Source organism: Mobula birostris, chromosome 9 (genome assembly GCF_030028105.1).
Source record: "Mobula birostris isolate sMobBir1 chromosome 9, sMobBir1.hap1, whole genome shotgun sequence".
Taxonomy (NCBI): Eukaryota; Metazoa; Chordata; class Chondrichthyes; order Myliobatiformes; family Myliobatidae; genus Mobula; species Mobula birostris.
Window position 1 is genome coordinate 87,364,081 of NC_092378.1, and position 25,435 is coordinate 87,389,515.

A 25,435-nucleotide genomic window follows, 5' to 3' on the forward strand; every position below is an offset into this window, starting at 1 on the left:
CAGGAAGGATGTGGAAACCATAGAAAAGGTGCAAGGGAGATTTACAAGGATGTTGCCTGGATTGGTGAGCATGCCTTATGAGAATAGGTTGAGTGAACTTGGCCTTTTCTCTTTGGAGCGACGGAGGATGAGAGGTGACCTGATAGAGGTGTATAAGATGACGAGAGGCATTGATCGTGTGGATAGTCAGAGGCTTTTTCCCAGGGCTGAAATGGCTAACATGAGAGGGCACAGTTTTAAGGTGCTTGGAAGTAGGTACAGAGGAGATGTCAGGGGTAATATTTTTTATGTGGAACAGTGAGTGCGTGGAATGGGCTGCTGGCAACAGTGGTGGAGGCGGATACAATAGGGTCTTTTAAGAAACTCCAGAATAGGTTACATGCACAACACGCTGGTGGAACTCAGCAGGTCGGGCAGCATTCATGGAAACGAACAGTCAACGTTTCGGGCTGAGACTCTTAGTCAGGACTGAAGAGGGAGGGGGCAGGGGGCCTATAAAGAAGGTGGGGGGAGGGTGGGAAGGAGAAGGCTGGTAGGTGCCAGGTGAAAAACCAGTAAGGGGAAAGATCAAGGGGTGGGGGAGGGGATAGGCAGGAAAGGTGAAGAAGGAATAGGAGAAAGCACAATGGGTAGTAGAAGGAGGCGGAACCATGAGGGAGGTGATAGGCAGCTGGAGAAGGGGGCAGAGTGAAACTGGGATGGGGGGCGGGAGGGGGAGGGAATTACCGAAGTTGGGGAATTCAGTGTTCATGCCAAGGGGCTGGAGACTACCCAGACAGTATATGAGGTGTTGCTCCTCCAACCTGAGTTTGGCCTCATCATGGCAGTAGAGGAGGCCATGTATGGACATATCCGAATGGGAATGTGAAGCAGAGTTGAAGTGGGTTGCAACCGGGAGATCCTGTCTGTTGTGGCGGACGGAGCAGAGGTGCTGAGCTTAGAAAAAATAGAGGACTTTGGGTAACCTAGGTAATTTCTAAGGTAAGGACATGTTCAGCAGAGCTTTGTGGGCCAAAGGGCCTGTATTGTGCTGTAGATTTTCTATGTTTCTATATGGAATGGTAACTGATTAACAATTAAAGACACTTGATGAGCTCACCTACAAGGTCTCAGCACTGGTTAACCCTTTCAACTTGCTTTGATACAGTGAGCTGAATTGTCACCTTTTAGATTATAAATTCAATAAAAGAGTAGGGAATAACACTCAAACCTATATGTGCAGTTCTCCTTGTGTTTTTAGAAGTGTTCCATTGGTCTTTACTGAACTATCATAAGGACAGGGATCTTACACCAGAGGCCATTCAGTCTGTCTGTACCAGAGTTTTGAAAGTTGCACAATTAGTCTCAATTTCCAATTTTTTCCATTGATTTTAAATTCTGAAAGTCCTTATTGACTCAGTTCCATCACTCATCCAGGATCAGAACAAAATGATCAGATCATAAAATACTTTCTCTCTCTTGTTCTTTTGTTACTATTTTAATCTATTTAAAATGTATTTAAATATATTTTTAAACCTTACCCCTGATAGGAGACATTTCTTCCTGTCATCTGGTATACTTTTTATGGACAATAGACTATTCAATCCCTTGAGCCTGTTCTGCTACAAAAATGAAAAATTTAAATTCTATATGTTAACTTCAACTTGCCAGCTTTCCCAATTTCCCTTGAAATCATTACTTAACATTGATTATCAGCAACAATTGTAAAATTTTCAGTTCAGGGCCCTACCTCTTGTCTTAACCTAGTTTAATCTAGATTTGCACTCTCTGGGCTTGGCCCACTAGAGGAACAGATTTCACTTCTATCTGAGACACGAGATCACAGATGCAGGAATCTGGAGCAAACAACAAACTTGGAGGATCTGAGCAAGTCCAGCAGCATCTATGCAGGCAAAGTCATAGTCAGCATTTCAGGTCATGTCCTATAGCAGGGTCTCCATCCAAAACTCTGACTATACCTTTGCCTCCATAGATGCTACCTGAGCTGGTGAGTTCCTCCAGCAGTTTAGCGTTTTCACACTGTCTGCCCTCGCAACTCCTTGAGCCATTTTAAATATGTCCATTAGATCACCCCATACCTTCCTATGCTTTAAAAATGGCAACTATCTTGTCCTCTTATATGATCTATGTGCAGAACATTGCTAATGAAGGTATCTGAGCCAAACAACTGCATCAGACTCGGTTGCTTCTACAACCTCTCTAATTAAGATTTCTTGAGTATAAAAATGCATGTCTTACCTGTCTTATTTAAACTCTTCCCCTCTTACTTTAAACCTATTTGATGTTTTTATCCAAGGAAAGAGACTCTGGCAATCTACCCCAGTTATGTGTATCATAACTGTACATACTTTATCTGCTTGTCCCTCGGTCTGATACTCCAGAGAACACAATCCAAGTTTGTTCAACCTCCCCTTTTAGTTAATACACTCCAATTCAAGCATCATGGCAAACTTCTGCTGCACCTTCTCCAAAGCCTCCACATTCTTCTATGATGTGATTCCAACCAAATACGATACTCCAAATGTGGCCTAACTGAAGTTTTATACAGCTACAATGTGATTTCTCAACTTTTATATTCAATGCCCTGACCAATGCACGCCTTGACTATTCTGTCCACTTTAGCTGACATTTCCAGAGAGCTACAGACTTGCACCCCAAGATCCCTCTCTACATCAATGCTCCCAAGGGTCCTGCCGTTTAATATTTAAAAAATTCTCTTGCATGTGAGCTCCCAAAATGCAAGACCTCAGTTTCTGTGTTGTCTGCAATTATACTAATCAGACCACTGACATTTTAATCCAGATTTATATTAGAGACCACAGAGGTCCCTGCACTGATTCTTGCAAATTTCCAGTCAAAGAATCACCCTCCACCATTACCATGTCTCTGTGACCAGGCCAAAAGGCTTGCCTTCTAAACAATGAATTTATGTAATAGCTTCACAATATCAGGTTATCCCAAGGTACTGTGATCCACTAACCAATTAAATACCTCTGTAAAGAAGTTGCTATGGAACTTAGAAAACACAACATAATTTATGTGTGGCAAGCTCCCACCACCACTATTTAGTCTTAGCTATAGTCATTTAATAGTGATAATGAAATGGATAAGATTGGAAACACTCAGCAGGCCGGGCCACATTTGTGGAAAGAAAACCAGTTTTACTCAAACCAGGAAATTAGAAATCTAGAACATTTCATGTAATAGGCAAGAGAAAGGCTAAAAGTGTCAGCATTTGACTGAAGACAGGCAAATAGAGATGAAGATAGTGAAAGTACTGTGCCTTCAGAGGTGATTAACAATTAGCAAGCTTTCCCCATCCTCTCGGCCAGCACCATCATCACCCGTGTCTTTCAGTTTGTCTGGAAAAGAGACAAGATAGAAGCAAAGTAGAAGAGGAGAGGCAAATTGTCTATAGGTATTGTGAGTTAATGAACAGATTACTAAAACTGAGAAATTAACAGCAGAAATAAATGGCTATGATTTTGCTGCTATTATGAAGTAAACATACCTGTTCTGTATCCCACTAACATTTTAAACTTACTCGGTTCGCTGAAATGATACTGTGTAACACTATTTTAAAAATGTGAATTACAAGTGTATTGAAATACCAGTAGCTCAGAAAATCTGTTGGTCTGGAACCAAAACCCACAGCAATCTGGTTTAATGGAAATTTACTGTTGTTCAAATACATGTCATTTTCCATGTTGTATATTTATTGATTTCAACTCCAAGGTGCGCTGGGACAGAGAATTTCAAAAAAAAATCACAGCTTATGAGAGAAGAAACTCTTCCTCATCTCCATCTTGAATGGATAATTTATTCTGAACTATAACCCAAATTTCAAATGTTCCCACAAGAGAAACCATCCTCTCAGCATTCACCCTGTCAGTACTATGTAGAATCTGATATGTTTCCATAAGACCACCTCTCATCCTTCCAAACCAAATAAGAAAATCTTTCAGTCACCCTTAAACTGGAAATCAACCTGGTGAATCTTCTCTGCACGGTTTTAAATGGAAGTTAATGGTTTCTTAAATATGGAGATCACAACTGCATACAGTCTCACTAAGTTACAAAATAGTCACATCAAAGTTTTACACTTTTATCTTCATAACTCTTGGAATAAAGAACCACTCAGCATCCTTCAGCCTTCCCAATTACTGCTATACCTTCACATAGATCCCACTTGAAGTACTGTGTTCAGTTCTGGTCGCCTCATTACAGGAAGAATGTGGGTACTATAGGGAGAGTGCAGAGGAGATTTACAAGGATGTTGCCTGGATTGGAGAGTGTGCCTTATGAGAATAGGTTGAGTGAACTTGGCCTTTTCTCCTTGGAGTGACTGAGGACAAGAGGCGACCCGATAGAGGTGTATAAGATGATGAGAGGCATTGATCATGTGGATAACCAGAGGCTCTTTCCCAGGGCTGAAATGGCTAACACGAGGGGGCACAGGTTTAAGACGCTTGGAGTATGCACAAGGGGGATGTCAGAGGTAAGTGTTTCCACACAGGGAGTGGTAGGTGTGTGGAATGCACTGCCAGCAAAGGTGGTAAAGGCAGATACAATAGGGTCTTTTAAAAGACTCTTAGATAGGTACATAGAGCTTAGAAAAATAGAGAGCTATGTGATAGGGAAATTCTATGCAGTTTCTAGAGAAGGTTACATGGTCAGTACAACATTGTGGGCTGAAGGGCCTGTAATGTACTGTAGATTTTCTATGTTTCTATGATTCATATTAACTTTCTGGATATCTCATGCATTAAGGTTTGTACTTTTGTTCCTTCTATAACCTCATGTTTTTTTTTACATTTTATCCCATTGCCAGTTTTTTGTCCATCTATTTACCCCATCTATAATTTTTATCGTTTCTGTATCTTACCAATTTTAAATGATCTATTTATCTGTTGCCTTTTAGTTAGTCAATCCTTCATGCATGACAAACTTCTATGTCCTGCTGAAGGATTTTGGCCCGGAACGTTGACTGTACTCTTTTCCTAGATGCTGCCTGGGGCCTAACCTGCTGAATTCCTCCAGCATTTTGTGTGCTGCACCATGCCAACATATTACCTCCAGTATAATAACCTTTTCTTTGAAATTTGCAGAGTGTCTTCTCAAAGTATAAATGCACTACACCTGCTGGTTCCGTTATATCTGCACTCGTTACATCCTCACACATTCCCTAATATAAAACACAGTGACCCCTTGATTCTCTCTAAATGCCTTTTTGTTACTCCTGCAGTGGTTACTTTAAAACAAACTAAGACCACTGACAGACTAAGCCGGGAGAATGACATGTATGATGTTCTTCCAAAATAATGAAGTTCCAAAATCCAAAAAGGTATGTTCAATCCTTCATTGTGAAATCAGCAGAGGCGAACAATATTGTAGCGATAAAAAACTAACAAAGCTAAATTAGTGATGTACCAGTCTAACTTACGGTCTAATAACAATATTAACATTTGAATAGTGTAACTAAGCCTGCCAATAGTCAACAAAAAAATCACCGCGAGGCTTAACCCCTCTCAACTAAACTATACTCATTTCCTTCTATCGCCCCCAACCCACATGATAGATTAACATAATAAACATATTACAAAATACAATACAGACGGAGAGTAGATACATGGCACCAACGGACAGAAAATATATAAATGGCTCCTTCAGAAGGATAGGTCTGGACCCAGGGTTGAGATTTTTGATTGGAGAAAGGCTAACTTTGAGGAGATGCAAAAGGATTTAGAAGGAGTGGATTGGGACAACTTGTTTTATGGGAAGGGTGTAGTAGAGAAATGGAGGTCATTTAAAGGTGAAATTTTGAGGGTACAGAATCTTTATGTTCCTGTTAGATTGAAAAGAAAGGTTAAAAGTTTGAGAGAGCCATGGTTTTCAAGGGATATTGGAAACTTGGTTTGGAAAAAGAGAGAGATCTACAATAAATACAGGCAGCATGGAGTAAATGAGGTGCTCAAGGAATATAATGAATGTAAAAAGAATCTTAGGAAAGAAATTAGAAAAGCTAAAAGAAGATACGAGGTTGCTTTGGCAAGTAAGGTGAAAACAAATCCAAAGGGCTTCTACCGTTATATTAATAGCAAAAGGATAGTGAGGGATAAAATTAGTCCCTTAGAGAATCAGAGTGGACAGCTATGTGTGGAGCTAAAAGAGAAGGGGGAGATTTTGAATAATTTCTTTTCTTCGGTATTCACTAAGGAGAAGGATATTGAATTGTGTAAGGTAAGGGAAACAATTAGGGAAGTTTTGGAAACTATGATGATTAAAAAAGAGGAAGTACTGGCGCTTTTAAGGAATATAAAAGTGGATAAGTCTCCGGGTCCTGACAGGATATTCCCTAGGACCTTAAGAGAAGTTAGTGTAGAAATAGCAGGGGCTCTGACAGAAATATTTCAAATGTCATTAGAAACGGGGATGGTGCCAGAGGATTGGCATATTGCTCATGTTGTTCCATTGTTTAAAAAGGGTTCTAAGAGTAAACCTAGCAATTATCGGCCTGTAAGTTTAACGTCAGTGGTGGGTAAATTAATGGAAAGTGTTCTTAGAGATGGTATATATAATTATCTGGATAGACAGGGTTTGATTAGGAACAGTCAACATAGATTTGTGCGTGGAAGGTCATGTTTGACAAATCTTATTTAATTTTTTGAAGAGTTACTAGGAAAGTTGACGAGGGTAAAGCAGTGGATGTTGTCTATATGGACTTCAGTAAGGCCTTTGACAAGGTTCCACACGGAAGGTTATTTAGGAAGGATCAATCGTTAGGCATTAATATTGAAGTAGTAAAATGGATTCGACAGTGACTGGATGGGAGATGCCAGAGAGTAGTGGTGGATAACTGTTTGTCAGGTTGGAGGCCGGTGACTAGTGGTGTGCCTCAGGGATCTGTACTGGGTCCAATGTTGTTTGTCATATACATTAATGATCTGGCTGATGGGGTGGTAAATTGGATTAATAAGTATGCAGATGATACTAAGATAGGTGGCGTTGTGGATAATGAAGCAGGTTTTCAAAGCTTGAAGAGAGATTTAGGCCAGTTAGAAGAGTGGGCTGAAAGATGGCAGCTGGAGTTTAATGCTGAAAGATGTGAGGTGCTACATTTTGGTAGGACTAATCAAAATAGGACATACATGGTAAATGGTAGGGCATTGAGGAATGCAGTAGAACAGAGTGATCTAGGAATAATAGTGCATAGTTCCCTGAAGGTGGAATCTCATGTGGATAGGGTAGTGAAGAAAGCTTTTGGTATGCTGGCCTTTATAAATCAGAGCATTGAGTATAGGAGTTGGGATATAATGTTGAAATTGTACAAGGCATTGGTGAGGCCAAATTTGGAGTATTGTGTACAGTTCTGGTCACTGAATTATAGAAAGACGTCAACAAAATAGAGAGAGTACAGAGAAGATTTACTAGAATGTTACCTGGGTTTCAGCACCTGAGTTACAGAGAAAGGTTGAACAAGTTAGGTCTTTATTCTTTGGAGCGTAGAAGGTTGAGGGGGGGCTTGATAGAGGTATTTAAAATTATGAGGGGGATAGATAGAGTTGATGTGGATAGGCTTTTTCCATTGAGAGTAGGGGAGGTTCAAACAAGAGGACATGAGTTGAGAGTTAGGGAGAAGAAGTTTAGGGGTAACATGAGGGGGAACTTCTTTACTCAGAGAGTGGTGGCTGTGTGGAACGGGCTTCCAGCAGAAGTGGTAGAGGCAGGTTCGATATTGTCATTTAAAGAAAAATTGGATAGGTATATGGACAGGAAAGGAATGGAGGGTTATGGGCTGAGTGCAAGTCGGTGCGACTAGGTGAGAGTAAGCATTCGGCACGGATTAGAAGGGCCGAGATGGCCTGTTTCCGTGCTGTGATTGTTATATGGTTACAAAACAATCCTTAATTATAAGCAACACACACAAAATGCTGGTGGAACACAGCAGGCCAGGCTGCATCTATAGGAAGAAGTACAGTACACTTCACCTGTGAGTCAGCTGGTGTGATATACTGCGTCTGGTACTCCCAGTGTGGCCTTCTATATATTGGTCAGACCCGACACAGACTGGGAGATCGTTTCGCTGACACCTACGCTCTGTCCGCCTGAGAAAGCAGGATTTCCCAGTGGCCAAACATTTAAATTCCACGCACTATTCCCATTCTGATATGTCAATCCATGGCCTCCTCTACTGTCAAGATGAAGCCACACTCAGGTTGGAGGAACAACACCTTATGTTCCGTCTGGGTAGCCTCCAACCTAATGGCATGAACATTGATTTCTCTAACTTCCGTTAATGCCCCTCCTCCCCTTCTTACCCCATCCCTTATTTATTTATTATTTTCCCCTTTTTTTTCTTCTTTTTTCTCTCTCTGTCCCTCTCACAATAACTCCTTGCCTGCTCTCCATCTTCCTGTGGTGCTCCCCTCCCCCTTTCTTTCTCCCTGGGCCTCCCGTCCGATGATGCTCTCCCTTCTCCAGCCTTGTATCCCTTTTGCCAATCAACTTTCCAGCTCTTAGCTCCATCCCTCCCCCTCCTGTCTTCTCCTATCATTTCGGATCTCCCCCTCCCCCTCCCACTTTTTAATCTCTTACTGTCTCTTCTTTCAGTTAGCCCTGATGAAGGGTCTTGGCCCGAAACGTCGACTGTACTTCTTCCTATAGATGCTGCCTGGCCTGCTGCGTTCCACCAGCATTTTGTGTGTGTTGCTTGAATTTCCAGCATCTGCAGATTTCTTCGTGATTGCGTCCTGAATTATAACACTACATAAAATAGGAAACATGGAATCTTCGGGAACAAACATCTTAACATTTATACAAAAGTCCTCTTTCTTCTTCCAGACAAGTCATGGAGCAGTCGTCTAGGCTAGAGATTACCTGCACTTACCCAGTAGAGTGATGTTTAGCACCACTCTCTGTCAAGTCAATCTGAAGCTTCTAGAACTTTAGCTCCTCAAACCTTGCTTCCTGTAAAAGACAAGTCTTGGTCGTAGACCTGTCCAGACTTGCTGCACAAATCTTCTTCTGTCTGGAAAGACAATAGTGTAGAGTTTCTGGTATGCCTTCTTCATGATTGCATCAATGTACTGCACCCAGGATAAATCCTCTGGGATGTTGACACCTGGACACCTGGGAATTTGAAGCTGCTCACCTTTTCCACTGCTAACCCCTCAATGAGAACAGGTGTGTGTTATCCTGACTTCCCTTCCTGAAGTCCACATTCAATTCCTTGCTCTTGCTGACATTGTGTGATTATTGTTGCGAAACCACTCAACCAGCTGATCTATCTCATTCCTATACACCTTGTCACCAGCTGAGATTTTACCGTGTGTCATCTGCAAAGTTATAAATGGTATTTAACCTGTGCTTAGCCGCACAGTCATGAGGAGAGGGGGAGGGGGCAAAGCAGTCATCCTCAAAGTGCACTTTGTTGACTGTCAGGATATGTTATGACTCATTAATACTGACTGCAGCCTTTCAATGAGGAATTTGAGGACGCAGTTGCAGAGGGAGGTAGAGAGGCCCCAAATTTACAAGGAAGGTGATTAACATTGGAGGAATGATGGTACAGTGCTTAACATCAAGCTGTCATTGACAAACAGCGTAATATGTGTTTTTCTGTTCTGTTGATGCTCTAAAGCAGATTGGGGAGCCAGTGAGATTGAGTCCACTGTAGGTCTATTGTGGCAGTAGGAGAATTGCATCTGGTCCAGTTCCGTGCTCAGGCAGGAGTTAATTATAGCCATAACAACCCTGTAGGTTTCTATAGATTATACCTGGATCTCTTGAAGAATTCTAGACTGGCAGTGGTGAACGGCACAGATCTAGTCCTCACCAGGCTGCAAATCTTCTGGTTTAGCCAAGGCTTCTGGTTTGGGAAACTTTGTGTGTTCTCCAAAGAACATACTGTGGCGAGCATTTGGTCCATAATGACAGACAAGGAAGCTCATTGAACTCAACAAATGTTTTGTTGTGATAGACACAAAACTGACCGGATACAGTTAGGGTGACCCACAGATACACAAGTGAATAACTGTATAACCCAAACTAAAATGTGACAATAAACGAACTGGAACTTCCCATCATAATCCCACAAAAGCATTTTAACACAAGAACAATAAACAGTGCTAACCATTAGAAATGCAGGGGGGAGGCTGTGGACTACACCCCCCCTCCACGTGTCACACTGCCCCCACCCAGGGGGTCAGCCGTCCTCAGCAACCCCAAAGTTTATAACAAAATCCAAAAGTCCCAGTGGGCGTGGACACTGCCGGCTGTTTGTGTGAGGCAAGAGACAGAACACCCGGACTGTCACTTCCTTCCTTCAGCCTCACTGGGTTAGTGGTGTCCAGGGGCTGACACGGAGCCAGCCGGTCCTGGTGCAGCACAACTGCCTTCCGTCGCTTCGCAACTGCACCCGATATACCACATCGGAAATGCGGTCCAGCACCTCTCCCGGTCCCTTCCAGTGCTTCCAAGCCTGGGGGATAGTCTCTTCTTCCTGGAGGGGCAGTAGACACTTACTGAGGCCCCCACCATGTACTGCTGCATTGGCACGCTAGACTGGCAGCCTAGTCCCTTTTGGGACATGCAAACATTGCAGCAGCACATGAACAGCTCCACGTCCTGCCTGTAGCCAGACCAGTAGAAGCGTTCACGCAGCCTGCCCAAAGTCTTTGCAGCTCCGAGATGGCCGGCTCCCACCAGCCCGTGCACTGACTGCAGCGCTGTGGTGTGGAGCCCCTGGGGGACCACCAGCTGCAAGAGGTGTCTGTCACTGTCGGACAACTGCCACTGCCGAAACAGATCCCGTTGTGCCCCTCCAGCGTTCCCCACTGCGAGTGTAAGGCTTTGGTCTCTGGGTCCAGGGCGGAGAGCTCTGCCCATTTCGGCCATCGTCCCACACTCAGCCATTCCCTCACCCCGGCTGACATGGGGTTGCTCACCTGTTCGCTGCTCGTGGTCCTTAGTGGGGAGGTAGTCACTGACTTGTCACCTGAAGCGCTGTCACCGTCACTTGCCTCTGGTTCAGCTATGTTGCGTTGGGCCACTACTGGGTGTGCTGCACTGCCGTGGGCCGCTGTGAAACCGGTGGTGGCAGCTGCCCCCGCTGGGACCGCTTCCAGGGGCTGCTGAAGCACCTTCAATAACTCCAAAAGACTGAGGTTAGGTAAAATACTGGAAGGCTTTTATTCGCTATATAATACAACATCCACGGTGAGTGTCTGCCCCCGGACTGAGGGGGAGGGGCAAGGCGAAACACCTTTATACAGGACTCTGTGGGAGGAGCCACAGGGGCAGTCAGCAGAGGGGTGTGTCCAGACAGGTAACCCAGTTACAACACATATATATGGTTTACCACAGCTGCCCTGCCGGACAGCCATGGCTTCAGCACCAAGGTAGAGTGTTGCTCCCAACACTCCACACGGGCCACCCAGCGGGACAGCAGGTCCAGGCCAAGGATGCAGGACTCTCGGATGTCGGTGAGCCACACCTCGTGCACCACTGTGTTTTCCCCCGCAGCCTCCTCTTCCCTCACATTGCCGCACAGTTACCAGTGACCATTGCCAGCTGGAGCGCCATCGTTGTCTACCCAGGCAGGGATGGCTGGTCCGTGTTGGGGAGAACACCGGGACGGATGATAGTGTTGGTTGACCACCACCACGTAGTCCATGTTCAGCTGAAACGCATGTATATCAGCCTTAAGCCTTGCTCTTCGCCCAAACGGCCCACCCGGAGGGTCGGCAATGGAGAGATCCTGCTGGAGGTCTCGGGCGGCGCTGTTCGTTCAGCATTTCCCAATGGCTGCTCTGAGCTGTGGCGTGGTGCCGGTGCGCATTCCCGGGCCAAATGACCTGTCTCACCGCACTGGTAGCAGGGATCATTTCATGGGCCATGGCGCTGGTCGGCCCTGTCTCACAGGCTTCTCCTCGTCAGTTTCCTCCTCCGCCTCGGTGACACAAGCCCCAGCTCGTGGTGTGCAGGGACACCTGGGACACCTTGGGTTCTAAAATTGCTTCTGCCCTCTCTGCCTCATCTAGCGATGATGGTGATGTCCGGCGAACATGCTGCCGAAGGCACTCTGGCATCAGCACCTTTACAAAGGTTTGGAGGGCAAGCTCTTCCTGGGTCGCAGGAGGGACCTGGGGGTAGCCATGCCCAGCACAGTGACGGAGATCAGCTGCTAATGCCCCCATACGGCGCCATCTTCCCTCATTGCTTCCACCAATGGCCTCTGCTCGAAACACCACTACGAGGGCCTGTAGTTGCACTGCTCTGCCAGCGTTAGGTTGAGGAAAGCCCGCAGGGAATCTCCCTCTAGTGCCAAGACAAGGTACCGTCGTCTTGGTGGCGCTCCATCTGTTGTGCTCTTTAACTCAACAACCATTTTATTGTGATAAACACAAAACAGACCGGGCACCCTGACCTGGAGAGTGAACCCAGCTAATCTCACACAGGCGGGGTCACCTCCACCATCGCACACCCCCGATACATTTAGGGTGACCCACAAATGCACAAGCAAATATAACCTAAGCTAAAATATAGCAATAAATGAACTGGAACTTCCCACCATAATGGCAGGAAAGCATTTAAACACAGGAACAATAAACAGTGCTGGTGATTAACAATGCAGGGCCGGGCTGTCGACGCCCCCAAAGCGTCGAATACTCATCCACACCGCTCTTAATGAAGTCAGTGATGGCTACAGCATACTCATTCGGATTATTTTTATGTTCATTTTATAAACTCATTTCATAACGTTAAGCACTAAAATTTAAACAAATACTTCCAAAACCCCTATAATCACGGGACCGCTAAACATAAAATGATGGCGTCGCGGAGTCCACGTGGGGCGCTTTATCAATGGGATGATGTCAGCGGCAGAGAGCGAGGGCGGGATCTGAAGTAATGACGACTGATCACCCCACACCACAATCTGCGCGGTGATTGGTTGATTTCCTCTGGTTCTAGCCGCATGCGGACCCGCCCCTCCCCCGCGCGCACAGCTGTCCGCTCAACCGAACATGGAAAAACCTGATGGCTGATTGGGGGAATCGGGCAACCCGCGCGCGCCGAGCCCTCCACCGTTCTGATTGTCAACTGGTCCAATGGACCGTCAATCATGCGCCTTGGGGGGCGGGCCCGCAGTCGTATTGGCCGCTTGTGGTCGTGGTAGGGAGTTGGGTTTCTCCTGCAGTTTATTGACATGGTGCCGCGGCGTGTGAGGCGGCGGTAAACAAGGAATCCCCCGACTCCCCTCCCTTCCCGAGCCCGGCGCAGTTAGCATGGACAACGGGGGCCAGCAGCACGCACTCCCCGACGCAGGCATGATGTTTGAGGACTCGTCCCTGGACAGTCTGCACCCGTCTCTGACCGAGGGCCAGGGCGGTGAGATCGATAACGCGCTGCTCAGTGACATTGATGGTGAGTGATGGACGGGGCTCGGCGCTTGGGGTCCGGGGCAGGTCGCAACGGGAGTCAGCGTGCCCGCTTCTGGATTGCGATGGCTAGCAGCAAATTGGAAAACAATTGTATTTCGTTTAATGTTTGAAAGTACCTGTGCACTTTCTAAGATGTGAGTTAAATGTTACGTTGTTGATTCTTTCATTAATTATCACGAATGTATTTATTTCTTTACAAGATTTTATATTTTTGTGTAATTTTAAACAGACGAAGTTTGTGTTTGAATTGCATTTGCAACTAACTCCAAATGCAGTCCGTGTGGCTAGACGTTCATTATTATAAGTTAGCTTGTAAGTCTGTGTTTTAGAAACGACCTGTATTTTAAACAATAGCATAAAACACAGAGTTTTTCAATTACAGAAATCATTTTATAGTAAATTATATTTGCTCTGGATTTTGCTAAAATAACACATTTGTAGATTTATTTAAAATATTGATCATGCCAAAAGTTTTGACCGGCTGATTTTTTTTAACGTGGAAGACAGCTATGCTTTAACCCTCGTGCTGCAGCTTTGGCAAGATCATACTTGCTGAGTCGTGTGTTCGCTTGAACCAAGCCCCTTTCACCCTCTCAGGCAGTGACATCATGCCAGGGTTACTAGCGGTTATTGCCTTATGCTGCAGGGGACTTCTCAAGTTCATCTCCTCGCAGTCACGTACAGCAGCCTGGAAACCAAGTAACCAAATCGGTATCTTTGATGCCTACGTTTTTTTAAAGATAAAACGCGAATTTCCGTAATTCCTCCTGATGCATTTTAAAACAAAATATCTGAATTGACACTGAATTTTCACGATATTAGAATGCAGTCTTTTTGAGGATTCTGAAAAGGAGCAAACCTTTCTCTTTCTGAAAGTGGAATCGTGTCAAAATGCTAGACCTATAGCTTTTAAATGCTGCAAGTGCATTACAGATGCGGTGGAATGAGCTTGCCCGATAGTAACCTTCGATTATTCACTTTTCTGAATTAATCAATGTTCCTGCCAATGTACACTGTTGAACAAATTCTTTCTGTCTTGTCTGCGAGCTAAGCCAAACATAGCAAGCGACTGGAACTTGCAGTGATTGGTTCAACCGGATCACCTCATGGAAAAAAAATGATACCAATATCCGCCCCTAAATTTGAATACAGTCACTGTATTTTTTCTTGGAAGGTGGCGGTGTAGGCAAGAAGTAAAGCAGCTCTATATCCTTACTGCTTTGCAAATACGTTTGCATGCTCTGATCTGAAACGCTTAGTAGATAATATCTTAAATATGTGCATGAATGAAGATCTGCCTCAGACCAATAAACCCATGAAGTTCTGATCACTGGTTGCAGTAATGGATTGCACTTTTGAAGGTGAAGCTGTTACATTGTGGATTTATTGTAAAGATTGACATGAGAATGCCATAGGAAGTTATCTCCGTTATGGTAATGCTACTGTGGGAAAAGTAATGTTTGAAAACTTTGAGAATATATGATTACCGTACATTACCAATATATTGTGTAAGTTTTTTAAAAAAAAAATGTAGTATTTTAATATGTACAATTGAATGCATCAGAAACGTTAACTACTTTCAAAATACAGGACTTTAAGAAATGTCTTTGTGAAAATGCACTGAATGGTATCAATAAAAAGTACTTATACTTACCAAATACTCACAATTTGAAACAACCCGAAGAATAATGATTAATGAGAGTGGCACGCTCTGACAATAGGTGAATAATTTGAACCTCCTTGAGTTTTAATTCTTAATTTTAAATAACATCTTTGGTTTTTATTTTGCAAATTTGAATTAACAGAAGGCACCAGTTCTCATAGTACTTCATGCACTTGGTAAAGTTCTAAATTGGTGCCGTCAAGTTTTCTAATTGAACAAAAGAGGTGCAGAGCATATGCTGTTTAAGTTTACAAAAACTATTTCATAAGCCACCTTTGTTGCCACATGCAAAGACAGCAACTTGCTTAACCTTAGTTGTTTGTGTTTTACTATCTTTACAGATATGTTGCAGCTGATTAACAACCAGGATGGAGGATTCCCTGGGCTGTTTGACAACCACTTTGGCACTAGCACCCCACTGCAAGATAGTAGTTCTTCAGTCCTGCCTAACCAAGGCTTATTGAACATGTCCCTTGATAGCCTCTTGGGCAATAGTGGGAAGGCTCAACCCCCTGTGAAGATGTACCAGAGCCCTCCGCTCCAACAACAGCTTCAGCATTCGCAGCAGTCACAGCTCCTTCAGGCCTCTTCAGCACAACAGGTCAAACAAGAGGCTGTTCAGTTGCCACAGGGCCAACAGCAGCCTCTCATGATGGCACAGAATTTTACAGGTTCTCCACAATCGCAGCCACAGTTTGTGCAGCAGCAACAGCAGCCTTTGCTGGGATATCAGAACTCCAATGGGTTTACAGGTAATTGATAATTATTAGAATAGAATTGAACAAAATAATAGGATTTTAATGATTTCCTGCATGAGGATGATTAATTACAAATTGTATTAATTGAAATGTAATTCTCTTGCATGTTTATAATTGTTTGTTTGTCCTAACCATGATAATCTGTGAGTAAACTAGAGAGGGCACCTTTGATACTTTAAAGTGTGGCTTACATTGGCGTTTGTTATTCCTATCCTTACGTACAGTTAGAGCCAATTAAAATGCTTCAGATTGATCATAAGACATGGGAGCAGAATTAGGCCATTTGGCCCGTCAAGTCTGCTTTGTCATCTGATCATAGGTGATTTATTATCCCTCTCAACCCAATTCTCCTGCCTTCTCCCCATAACCTTTGGTAATTTTGTCTTTGGTTGGTTCCTCCCCCTTCCTTCAAACGAAAGGTGCAGCCATAGGCACTTCCTTGAGTCCTAGCTATGCCTGCCTTTTTGTCAGCTATGTGGAACAGTCTATGTTCCATGCCTACGCTGGTGACCGTCCTGCACTTTTCCTGCGCTACATCGATAGCAGCATCGGTGCTGTTTCCTGCAGAGCTCGTCGACTTCATCCACTATGGCTCCACCCTGCCCTCAAATTTACCTGATCCATTTCTAACACCTCCCTCCCCTTTCTCCAACACTCTGTCTCTATCTCTGGAGACAGCTTATCGACTGATGTCTATTGCAAACCCAAGGACTCTCACAACTACCTGAACTATACCTCCTCCAATCCTGTTACCTGTAAAAATACCTCATCTTCGCTGAGAACCTATGCACCGTCTGCCAGAAAAGGCGGAATCTCCTAGTGGCCACCCATTTTAATTCTATTTCCCATTCCTATTCCAATATGTCCATCCTGCCCACACTGAGGTTGGAGGAACAACACTTTATATTACGTCTGGGTAGCCTCCAACCTGAGAGTTCTCGAACTTCCGGTAATGCCCCCCCCCCCCACCATTCCCCATCCCTTTTTTTGTCTCTAACCTTATCCCCTTGCCCACCCATCGCCTCCCTTGGGTGCTCATTCCCCCTCCCCCTTTCTTCATGGTCTTGGCCCAAAATGTCAACTGTACTTTTTTTCACAGATGCTGCTTAGCCTGCTGAGTTCCTCCAGCATTGTGTGTGTGTTCCTTTGGTACCCTTACTAATCAAGAACCCATCAATCTCTGCTGTAAATATACCTATTGATTCACCACAGGTGTCAAAGGGGAAGATGCTTTAGATATTGGAGGTAGTGTATAGTTTGCATAGTCAACTTGTATTTTACATCTTCCTTTTTCTATCTTTCTATCTTTCTATCCTTTTTCTATCACTGATGAGGGAGACGGGGAAGTGGAGAGTCCGTCATCGTGCCCGACGCCGGCCCCTTAGGCCTGAGTTGAGGTAGTAGTAGTAGTAGTTTTCTATCTTCCCTCCTTCCTTCGGAGGAATGTTTCCATGGGAGCCATTGTCTAGTCTGGACTCTAATTGATTATTCTTTATCTGAGGTTTTATTAGAATGTTTGAATACAGGGGACCATTCGAGCTGAGTCCGATGTTTCTTGGTCTGACATTTCCTTTTTGTAAATTCTCAAGCATTGGGAAATGTGAGACCGTGCCATAAAGCTGTTAATACCATTCTCTGATCCCATTTAATTCAGTGCGGCCCAGAACTGTACCTGAACTTCCATGTCTGCAAAGTTGGTGACAAAAGTGTGCATTTTAAAGGGTAAGATTAAAGCTACATAGATCATTAGTATACAGCTAGAAAACGGTATCTAGTTTTAGGTAAAATTTTAAGGTCATAATTATAGTAAGTACTTTATTGATCCCGAGTGGGAAATTATTTTGTTACAGTAGCAACGCTTAAAAAAAACTTCGCAATAATAATAAGAGTTCGGGTTGTAGTCAAGGACGGATCCAGCCTTTTTGATGAGTTTATTTAGTCTTTTTGCATCACCTGCACCAATGTAGTATAAAGCTGCAAAAAAAGACTGCACTCGCTACAACAGACTGGTAAAAGATTTCCAACATCCTGTTACACACGTTGAAGGATCTCATCTTCCTTAGAAAATAAAATCTGCTCATCCCCTTCTTGTAAACAGCCTTGGTGTTGGTTTTCATGCAAAAACACAGAAGGTATTCAATAGTTTCTTACCAGGACTGCAGAGATAGTTGTGACGAGACCAGTAAAGTCATTGTATGTCAGAACAAAGGTGGTTGAGAGTGCATTGAGGATGTCAGGAAATTTTGTAACTTGTTTTGATTTTGTTACGTTCTTTGTTTTAGTTGAAAAGTATGAAGAATCAGAAAATAGAAGAAAGTTTTCACAAATAGTCTTTAGAACAAAACAGGATTAGAATCCATAGAGATAGATGTTGTTATGTAATAAGAACTTCATAAAGATAAGGAATGGACAGCGGTTTAGAACCAAGTGAGAGCTGCACAAAGGGTTGGACTAACTGGCCTCATGTAAAGTATCATTTTAAACTCCAGGATTAAGGTATCTTCATAGATTGAGATAATTTATTCAACTCAATAGGTTGAAAAAAAATCATGGGTGTTGGAATTAGAAATATAATTTTTTGCAGTACTGTTATTCTGCTATTTTATCTGTAGCTCCAAAGTAATAAACTCAGATTTGCACTCTGCACCAAAGGTCTTTGACTGTCCATCAAAGGCTGCTTGATACAGCTGGGACTTGGTTGGTTTACACATTGCTACCTTTCTAACAGGAGTACAGTCCTGTTGTATTCTTCACATTGTGTGGCACTCCTTACCCAGGACAGTCAAGACCTAGGTTTTGCTATACTTGAGATGGATGAAATCAAGAATCCATCAATCTCTGCTGAATCTGGGGGGGCGTCACGTGATGACGTGGGATTGAGATGTGTAAATCCAGCTGTCCCGTAAAAAAATCAGCAAAGTACCGATTAAACAAAGCAAAGTTAATAAATACTTCCCGAAAACTATTTATAAACTTTGCAAGACTACTTTACGGTATGCCTCCTAAACCACAACAAAAGAAGTCTGCTGTTGCGAAGCAGTCACGAGATGGGAAGAAAAAAGGGTCTACTGCAACGATGGAGCCTCAGACTCAGGTTGGACCTCCTTCGGTAGAACAGGGAGCAATGGCGGCGGTAGCGGTTTCTCCGAAGAAGATGCCGGAAATGCGCATGCGCAAAGAAGAGCACATGCGCAAATCGACACAACTTAAACTACAAGAACCGACAGCCACTGCAATTGAAAAGGACTCGGAGTCAGAATTGGATTCCGCAGAGAACACAGATGAAGAAGAGGAGGAAGAATTGGAAGCGATTGGAAGTAAAGGAGATGATGGAAACATAAGAGAGGCTATATTACAATTAACGACTGAACTAAGAAAAGTAAGAGAAGAACTTAGAGATATGAAGATGTGCTATAATAAAGCTATGGAAAGACATGATAAAATGGATAAGAAGCTTCAGAAGATGGAAAGAGCAATGGGGCATATGAATGATAGAGTGGAAAAAACAGAAAATGATCTGCTTGTCTGGAACTCGGAAAGAAATCGACTTGGAGAAAGTGGACATGTTGGAAAATTTCAGTAGATGTAATAATATTAAAATTGTTGGTCTTAAAGAAGGTATGGAGGGAGAAAAACCAATAGCATTTTTTCAAAGATGGATCCCGGAAGTTTTGCAAATGGAAGAGGAGGTTCGACCAATTGAAATTGAGCGGGCACATAGAGCTCTAAGACCAAAACCAAAAGGTGACCAATATCCACGATCGATTTTAATAAAATTCTTAAGATTTCAAGACAAGGAAAGTATTCTACAAGCTGCCAAGGATAGAAAAGGGCCATTGATGATTCAAGGGAACAAAGTTTTTTTCTACCCTGATATAAGTTATAAACTTTTGAAGAGAAGGAAGAAATTTAATCCAGTGAAAAAAAACCCTATGGGATCACGGTTATCAATTTATATTGCGTTATCCTGCAACCTTGAAGATTTTTTTGCCTGGTGGAGAAAAAAGATTTTTTGATGACTACCGGAAAGCAGAGCAGTTTGTGCAAGACTCTCTGAATATTCACCAGATACAAGAACAAATCCAGGGGAGCGAGATAGATTGAAGATGAAGATTGGGTTAAAGAATGGACTTGTTGGATTTTTGAAGCTGGATGAATGTATAAATATATTATTAATTATACGAGGGGGGTTAAGAAAGGTTAAAATTGGAGGAATATTAGTTGGGAATAGTAACATTAATTTTGTCTATATATATATAATTTTTTGTTGTTGCGGGGGAGCTGGAAGAAGCACTGATCAATTGCTACGCTAATCATGTGTGCAAGTGTGGCTTTAGCCACGACCCGTAAAATGGAGGGGGGTAATGTTGTGTATCCTTTCATTCACAACATTAGTGGGGGGGGTATTTTGTTTTTTCTTTTTTTGTATCCTTTCTATCTTTTTTTTTCTTTTTGCCTGGAGGGTTGGGAGGGAAACACATAGCAACATGGTGAAGTTCAAAGAGATTCCCCAAGGAACTATGAGAGTTGAGAAGATAAGTAATGTTTTAGATTGGAGTAACTTTGTTAAGAATAATGACTAATTTATTGAATTTTTTGAGTTTTAATGTTAACGGGCTTAATGGACCAATGAAAAGAAAAAGAATCTTAACACATATTAAAAAAATGAAGATAGATTTAGCTTTTTTACAGGAAGCGCACCTAACAGAAACAGAACTTCTGAAACTAAAGAGAGATTGGGTGGGTAGTGTTGTTGCGGCTTCATTTAATTCAAAAGCGAGGGGAGTAGCAATTTTGATCAATAAAACGTTACCAATTAGAATACAAAATGTAATAACTGAGTCTGCGGGGAGATATGTGATTATACATTGTCAACTTTTCTCTGAACTATGGACTTTTATGAATATTTATGCACCAAACGAAAATGATGCAAAATTCATACAAGAAGCTTTTTTGAATTTGGCGGATGCACATGAAAAAATATTAATTGGAGGAGACTTTAACTTTTGCTTAGACCCAGTCTTAGATAGATCAACCAAGGCTGTTATAAAATCGAAGGTAGTAAATTTTACTTTATCATTGATGAAAGATTTAAATTTGATTGATATATGGAGAAGAATCAATCCTAAAGAAAGTGACTATTCGTTCTATTCTCATAGACATAAAACTTAAGGATAGATTTTTTCCTATTATCAATGCATATTCAACACAGAGTGAAAAATATGGAATATAAAGCAAGAATATTATCAGATCATTCTCCTTTATTGATGACAATAATAATGGCTGATAAGGAAGAAGTGGCTTATAGATGGAGATTTAATTCAACATTATTAAAATGTCAAGATTTTTGTGATTTTATGAAAAAGCAGATTCAATTTTTTTTGGATACAAATTTTCATTCAGTGGATGATAAATTTATATTATGGGATGCGATGAAAGCATATCTTAGGGGCCAGATAATAAGTTATACGTCTAAAATTAAGAAAGAATATATGGCAGAACTAGATCAAATGGAAAAAGAGATTACAAAATTAGAAAAAGAATCTCAAAGATATGTCAGAAGAAAAAACAAGGCAACTTGTCAATAAGAAGTTACAATATAATACGCTTCAGACATATAGAATGGAAAAAGCAATTATAAGAACTAAACAAAGGTATTATGAGTTAGGTGAGAGAGCACATAAAATTCTTGCCTGGCAGTTGAAAACAGAACAAGCTTCCAAAACAATAAATGCAATTAGAACAAAGGCAAATAAAATATCTTATAAACCTCTTGAAATAAATGAAACCTTTAAAAGTTTCTATTCTGAATTATATCAATAAGAATCACAAAATGATGTTAATGAGATAGAAAGGTTTTTATCACAAGTATCTCTTCCAAAATTGAATTTGGAAGAACAGAAGGGATTAGATATGCCTTTTACATTAAAAGAAGTTGAAGAAGCTTTAGGATCACTCCAAAGTAATAAATCAACAGGAGAAGATGGTTTTCCACCTGAATTTTATAAAAGATTTAAAGATTTATTATTTCCTCTCTTTATGGAACTAAGACGTCAAGCAGAAAAAACACATAAACTCCCAGAATCTTTTTCAACAGCGATTGTAATAGTATTGCCAAAAAAAAGACAGAGACCCTATGAAACCAACATCATACAGGCCTATTTCTCTATTGAATATGGATTATAAAATAATAGCAAAAATTTTATCGAATAGATTATCTAAATATTTACCAAAATTAATACATATGGATCAAACAGGATTTATTAAAAATAGACAATTGGCAGATAATGTAACCCGGCTACTCAGTATAATTCATTTGGCACAAAAAAGGGACGAGAAGAGTATAGTAGTAGCCTTGGATGCAGAAAAAGCATTTGATAGATTAGAATGGGATTTTTTATTTAAAGTATTAGAAAAATATGGGTTAGGAACATCTTTTATAAATTGGATTAAAACTTTAAATTCTAACCCTAAGGCTAAAGTAGTGACAAACTCTCAAATTTCAACACCATTCCAGTTAAAAAGGTCAACTAGACAAGGTTGTCCATTATCACCTGCTTTATTTGTACTGGCGATAGAGCCATTAGCAGAACTAATCAGAATTGATCCAGATATTATGGGTTTTAGAGTTAATCAGGAGGAATATAAAGTTAATCTTTTTGCCGATGATGTTTTGATCTACTTAACAAACCCACAACATTCGTTAGATAAATTATCTTCTAGATTGGATGAATATGGGAAGGTATCAGGTTACAAAATAAATTGGGATAAAAGTGAAATTTTACCTCTTACTAAAGGAGATTATAGTCAATGTCGATTAGTAACCCAATTTAGATGGCCGGTAAATGGTATAAAGTATTTAGGTATAAAACTTGATAATGATGTAAAGAATTTATATAAATTTAATTATTTTCCACTATTGAAAAAAATTCAAGAAGATTTTGACAAATGGATGATACTACCAATAACATTAGTAGGTAGAGTCAATGTTGTAAAAATGAATATATTTCCTAGATTACAGTATTTGTTTCAAACATTACCAATACAATTGCCACAGAAATTTTTTCAAGAGTTAAATAAATGTGTGAGAAAATTTCTTTGGAAAGGAAAAATGTCAAGAATATCATTGGAAAAATTGACATGTAAATTTGGGTTAGGAGGGTTACAACTTCCAAACTTTAAAAATTATTATAAAGCACATCAACTTAGATTTATTGCATTTTTCTTCGATGATCGAAAACCTGCATGGATTAAAATAGAATTAGACAAGATAGGAGAAAATAGACCTGAAGATTTTATATATAAATGGGAATCTAAATGGATATGGGAAAAGAAAGAATCTCCTATATTAATACATTTGATTGATCTATGGAATAAGATAAATGTTGATAATGAAACACAGAAATCTTTATTAGCAAGGAGACCTTTGTTCCAAAACAGACTTATTCCTTTTACAGTGGACAATCAACTTTTATATAATTGGTACCAAAAAGGGATTAAATTTATAGGAGATTGTTATGAACGAGGTATATTGATGTCATTTGAACAATTAAAGGATAAATATAAAATATCAAATAATACTTACTTTTGTTACCTTCAATTAAGGGCTTACTTAAAAGGTAAGCTGGGTCAAACAATGTTTTTGCCAAAACCTAATGAAATTGAAGCTTTAATTCAAAAAGAGAAAATTAAAAAATTTATTTTTTGTATGTATAATTTGATTCAAGAACAGACAATTAAACAAGGAATCCATAAGTCAAAGCAAAAATGGGAAACAGATCTGAATATTAATATTGATGAAACAAATTGGTCAAGACTCTGTCTTGACAGTATGATAAATACAATAAATGTTGGACTTAGATTAGTACAATGTAATTTTTTACACCAATTATATATTACACCACAAAAAATAAATAGATTAAATTCAAATCTATCTGATAAATGCTTTCGTTGTAATCAAGAAATTGGTACTTTTTTACATTCTACTTGGTCTTGTTTTAAAATTCAACCCTTTTGGATAAATTTAAGAGTCTTATTGGAATAAATTACTGGAACGCACCTTCCACATAACCCTGTATTATTTCTATTAGGTGATATTGAAGGGATAAAGCCGAAACTTAAATTGAATAAATATCAGAAAGAATTTATAAAAATTGCATTGGCAGTAGCTAAGAAGACTATAGCAGTTACTTGGAAATCTGATTCGTATTTAAGTATGGATCGTTGGAATAATGAAATGGCTAGTTCTATGCCACTCGAAAAAATTACTTATAATTTAAGAGACAAATATGTAACATTTTTGAATATTTGGCGCCCTTATTTACAAAAGATAGGATGGCATATTTAAGTGCTCCGATAAAGATCTTGGTCCCTTGGGGAAAGTAACGAATAATTATACCAAATTTATTTTGAATCCCATGGAGCATGTGGAAACTTTCCAACACCCAGGCGGCTCTTCCTTTTTTCTTTTCTTTCTTTTTAGGTAGGACTATAAATGGGGGGGGAGGGTAGATTTTATCTTTTCATGTATTCTTTTTGAAAACTCAATAAAAATTATATTATAAAAATAAAATCTCTGCTGAATGTGATGCATTCCTGTTTAGCCAGGTTCCATTTCATAGTAAGCTAAACCAGCTTCCAGATGAGTTTGACTGACAATACTTGATTTGTTGCTTAGGCTGCTCTACCTGAATTTTCTTGAAAGCTGTTTTGCTTGCAAGAATAGTTCCTGATAGGTTGATTTATGAATAGCAGAGATTGCTCTGTGACTTGCTGACAAAGTGGCACTGAATTTCAAGTTTACACCAGTTCCCATGACACGTGCAAGCCCAGTACAAAAACCATCAGTAAAAGCTACTTTCTAAGTGCAAAGGAAACAGTTAAAAATAGGATTGAAAAATTAAGGCTAAATATTAATTACCAATTTTCTGTGTGAGGTACATCCCAGTGAGTTTAAGATCACTGTTTTAATAAACTCAGCATGCATTAATTGTAGATTAGTGAGTCATCTCAGATATTAGTTGCAGTGTTACAAAACAAAATTCATGAACAGAGATTATTTCTTGGTGAGTCCTCCCACATTGGAACTATTTCTATTATAACTTTTTCATATCAGTACTATGGGCTGTAATAATATTTTGAATTTTTGTTTACTTGAGCAGGATAATTTTGGAAACGTGCATAACACAGTTGTATGAAATTTAAAAAGCAAGAAAGAAATAAGATAAGAATCGTTTTACATTACCTTTACCCTGGCAAACATTCCAAAGTGTTTCACTTAAGTAATAACAAACAAAAATTGGTACTGAGTTTCAAATTAGGACATAGTTTAAATCTTTGTTTGAAAATGGGGGACAGCTTACAGAAGGAAAAGTCCTAGTCTTCAGGGGGATAGAGTGGATTTGAAGGTCTGGTTTGTGAAGGTTATTTCTGTGTTTCAATTGCACCTTGCTCTTCAAAATGAAATAGGAGATCCTGTCAGTGTATTTTTTTCCCACAAACTAAGGGCACTTTTTAAGAATTTCTGTTTTTGCACTGCTTATCTTAATTAAACTATTTAATATACATATACT

At 40.7% G+C, this 25,435-nt stretch overlaps 1 protein-coding gene across 5 annotated transcripts in view; it reads left to right on the forward strand.

The window, feature by feature from the left end:
* The first annotated feature begins 13,158 nt into the window (after positions 1-13,158).
* The window catches only part of srebf1 (sterol regulatory element binding transcription factor 1), a 65,675-nt gene continuing 53,398 nt past the window's right edge, over positions 13,159-25,435 (forward strand). Inside the window, exons 1-2 of one of the 5 annotated variants that reach the window (XM_072268375.1) lie at positions 13,159-13,425; positions 15,447-15,857. In XM_072268375.1, the coding sequence (XP_072124476.1) occupies positions 13,287-13,425; positions 15,447-15,857 (550 nt within the window). In that variant the 5' untranslated portion in view covers positions 13,159-13,286. The other 4 variants (XM_072268371.1, XM_072268370.1, XM_072268374.1 and 1 more) reach the window with 4 other exon arrangements.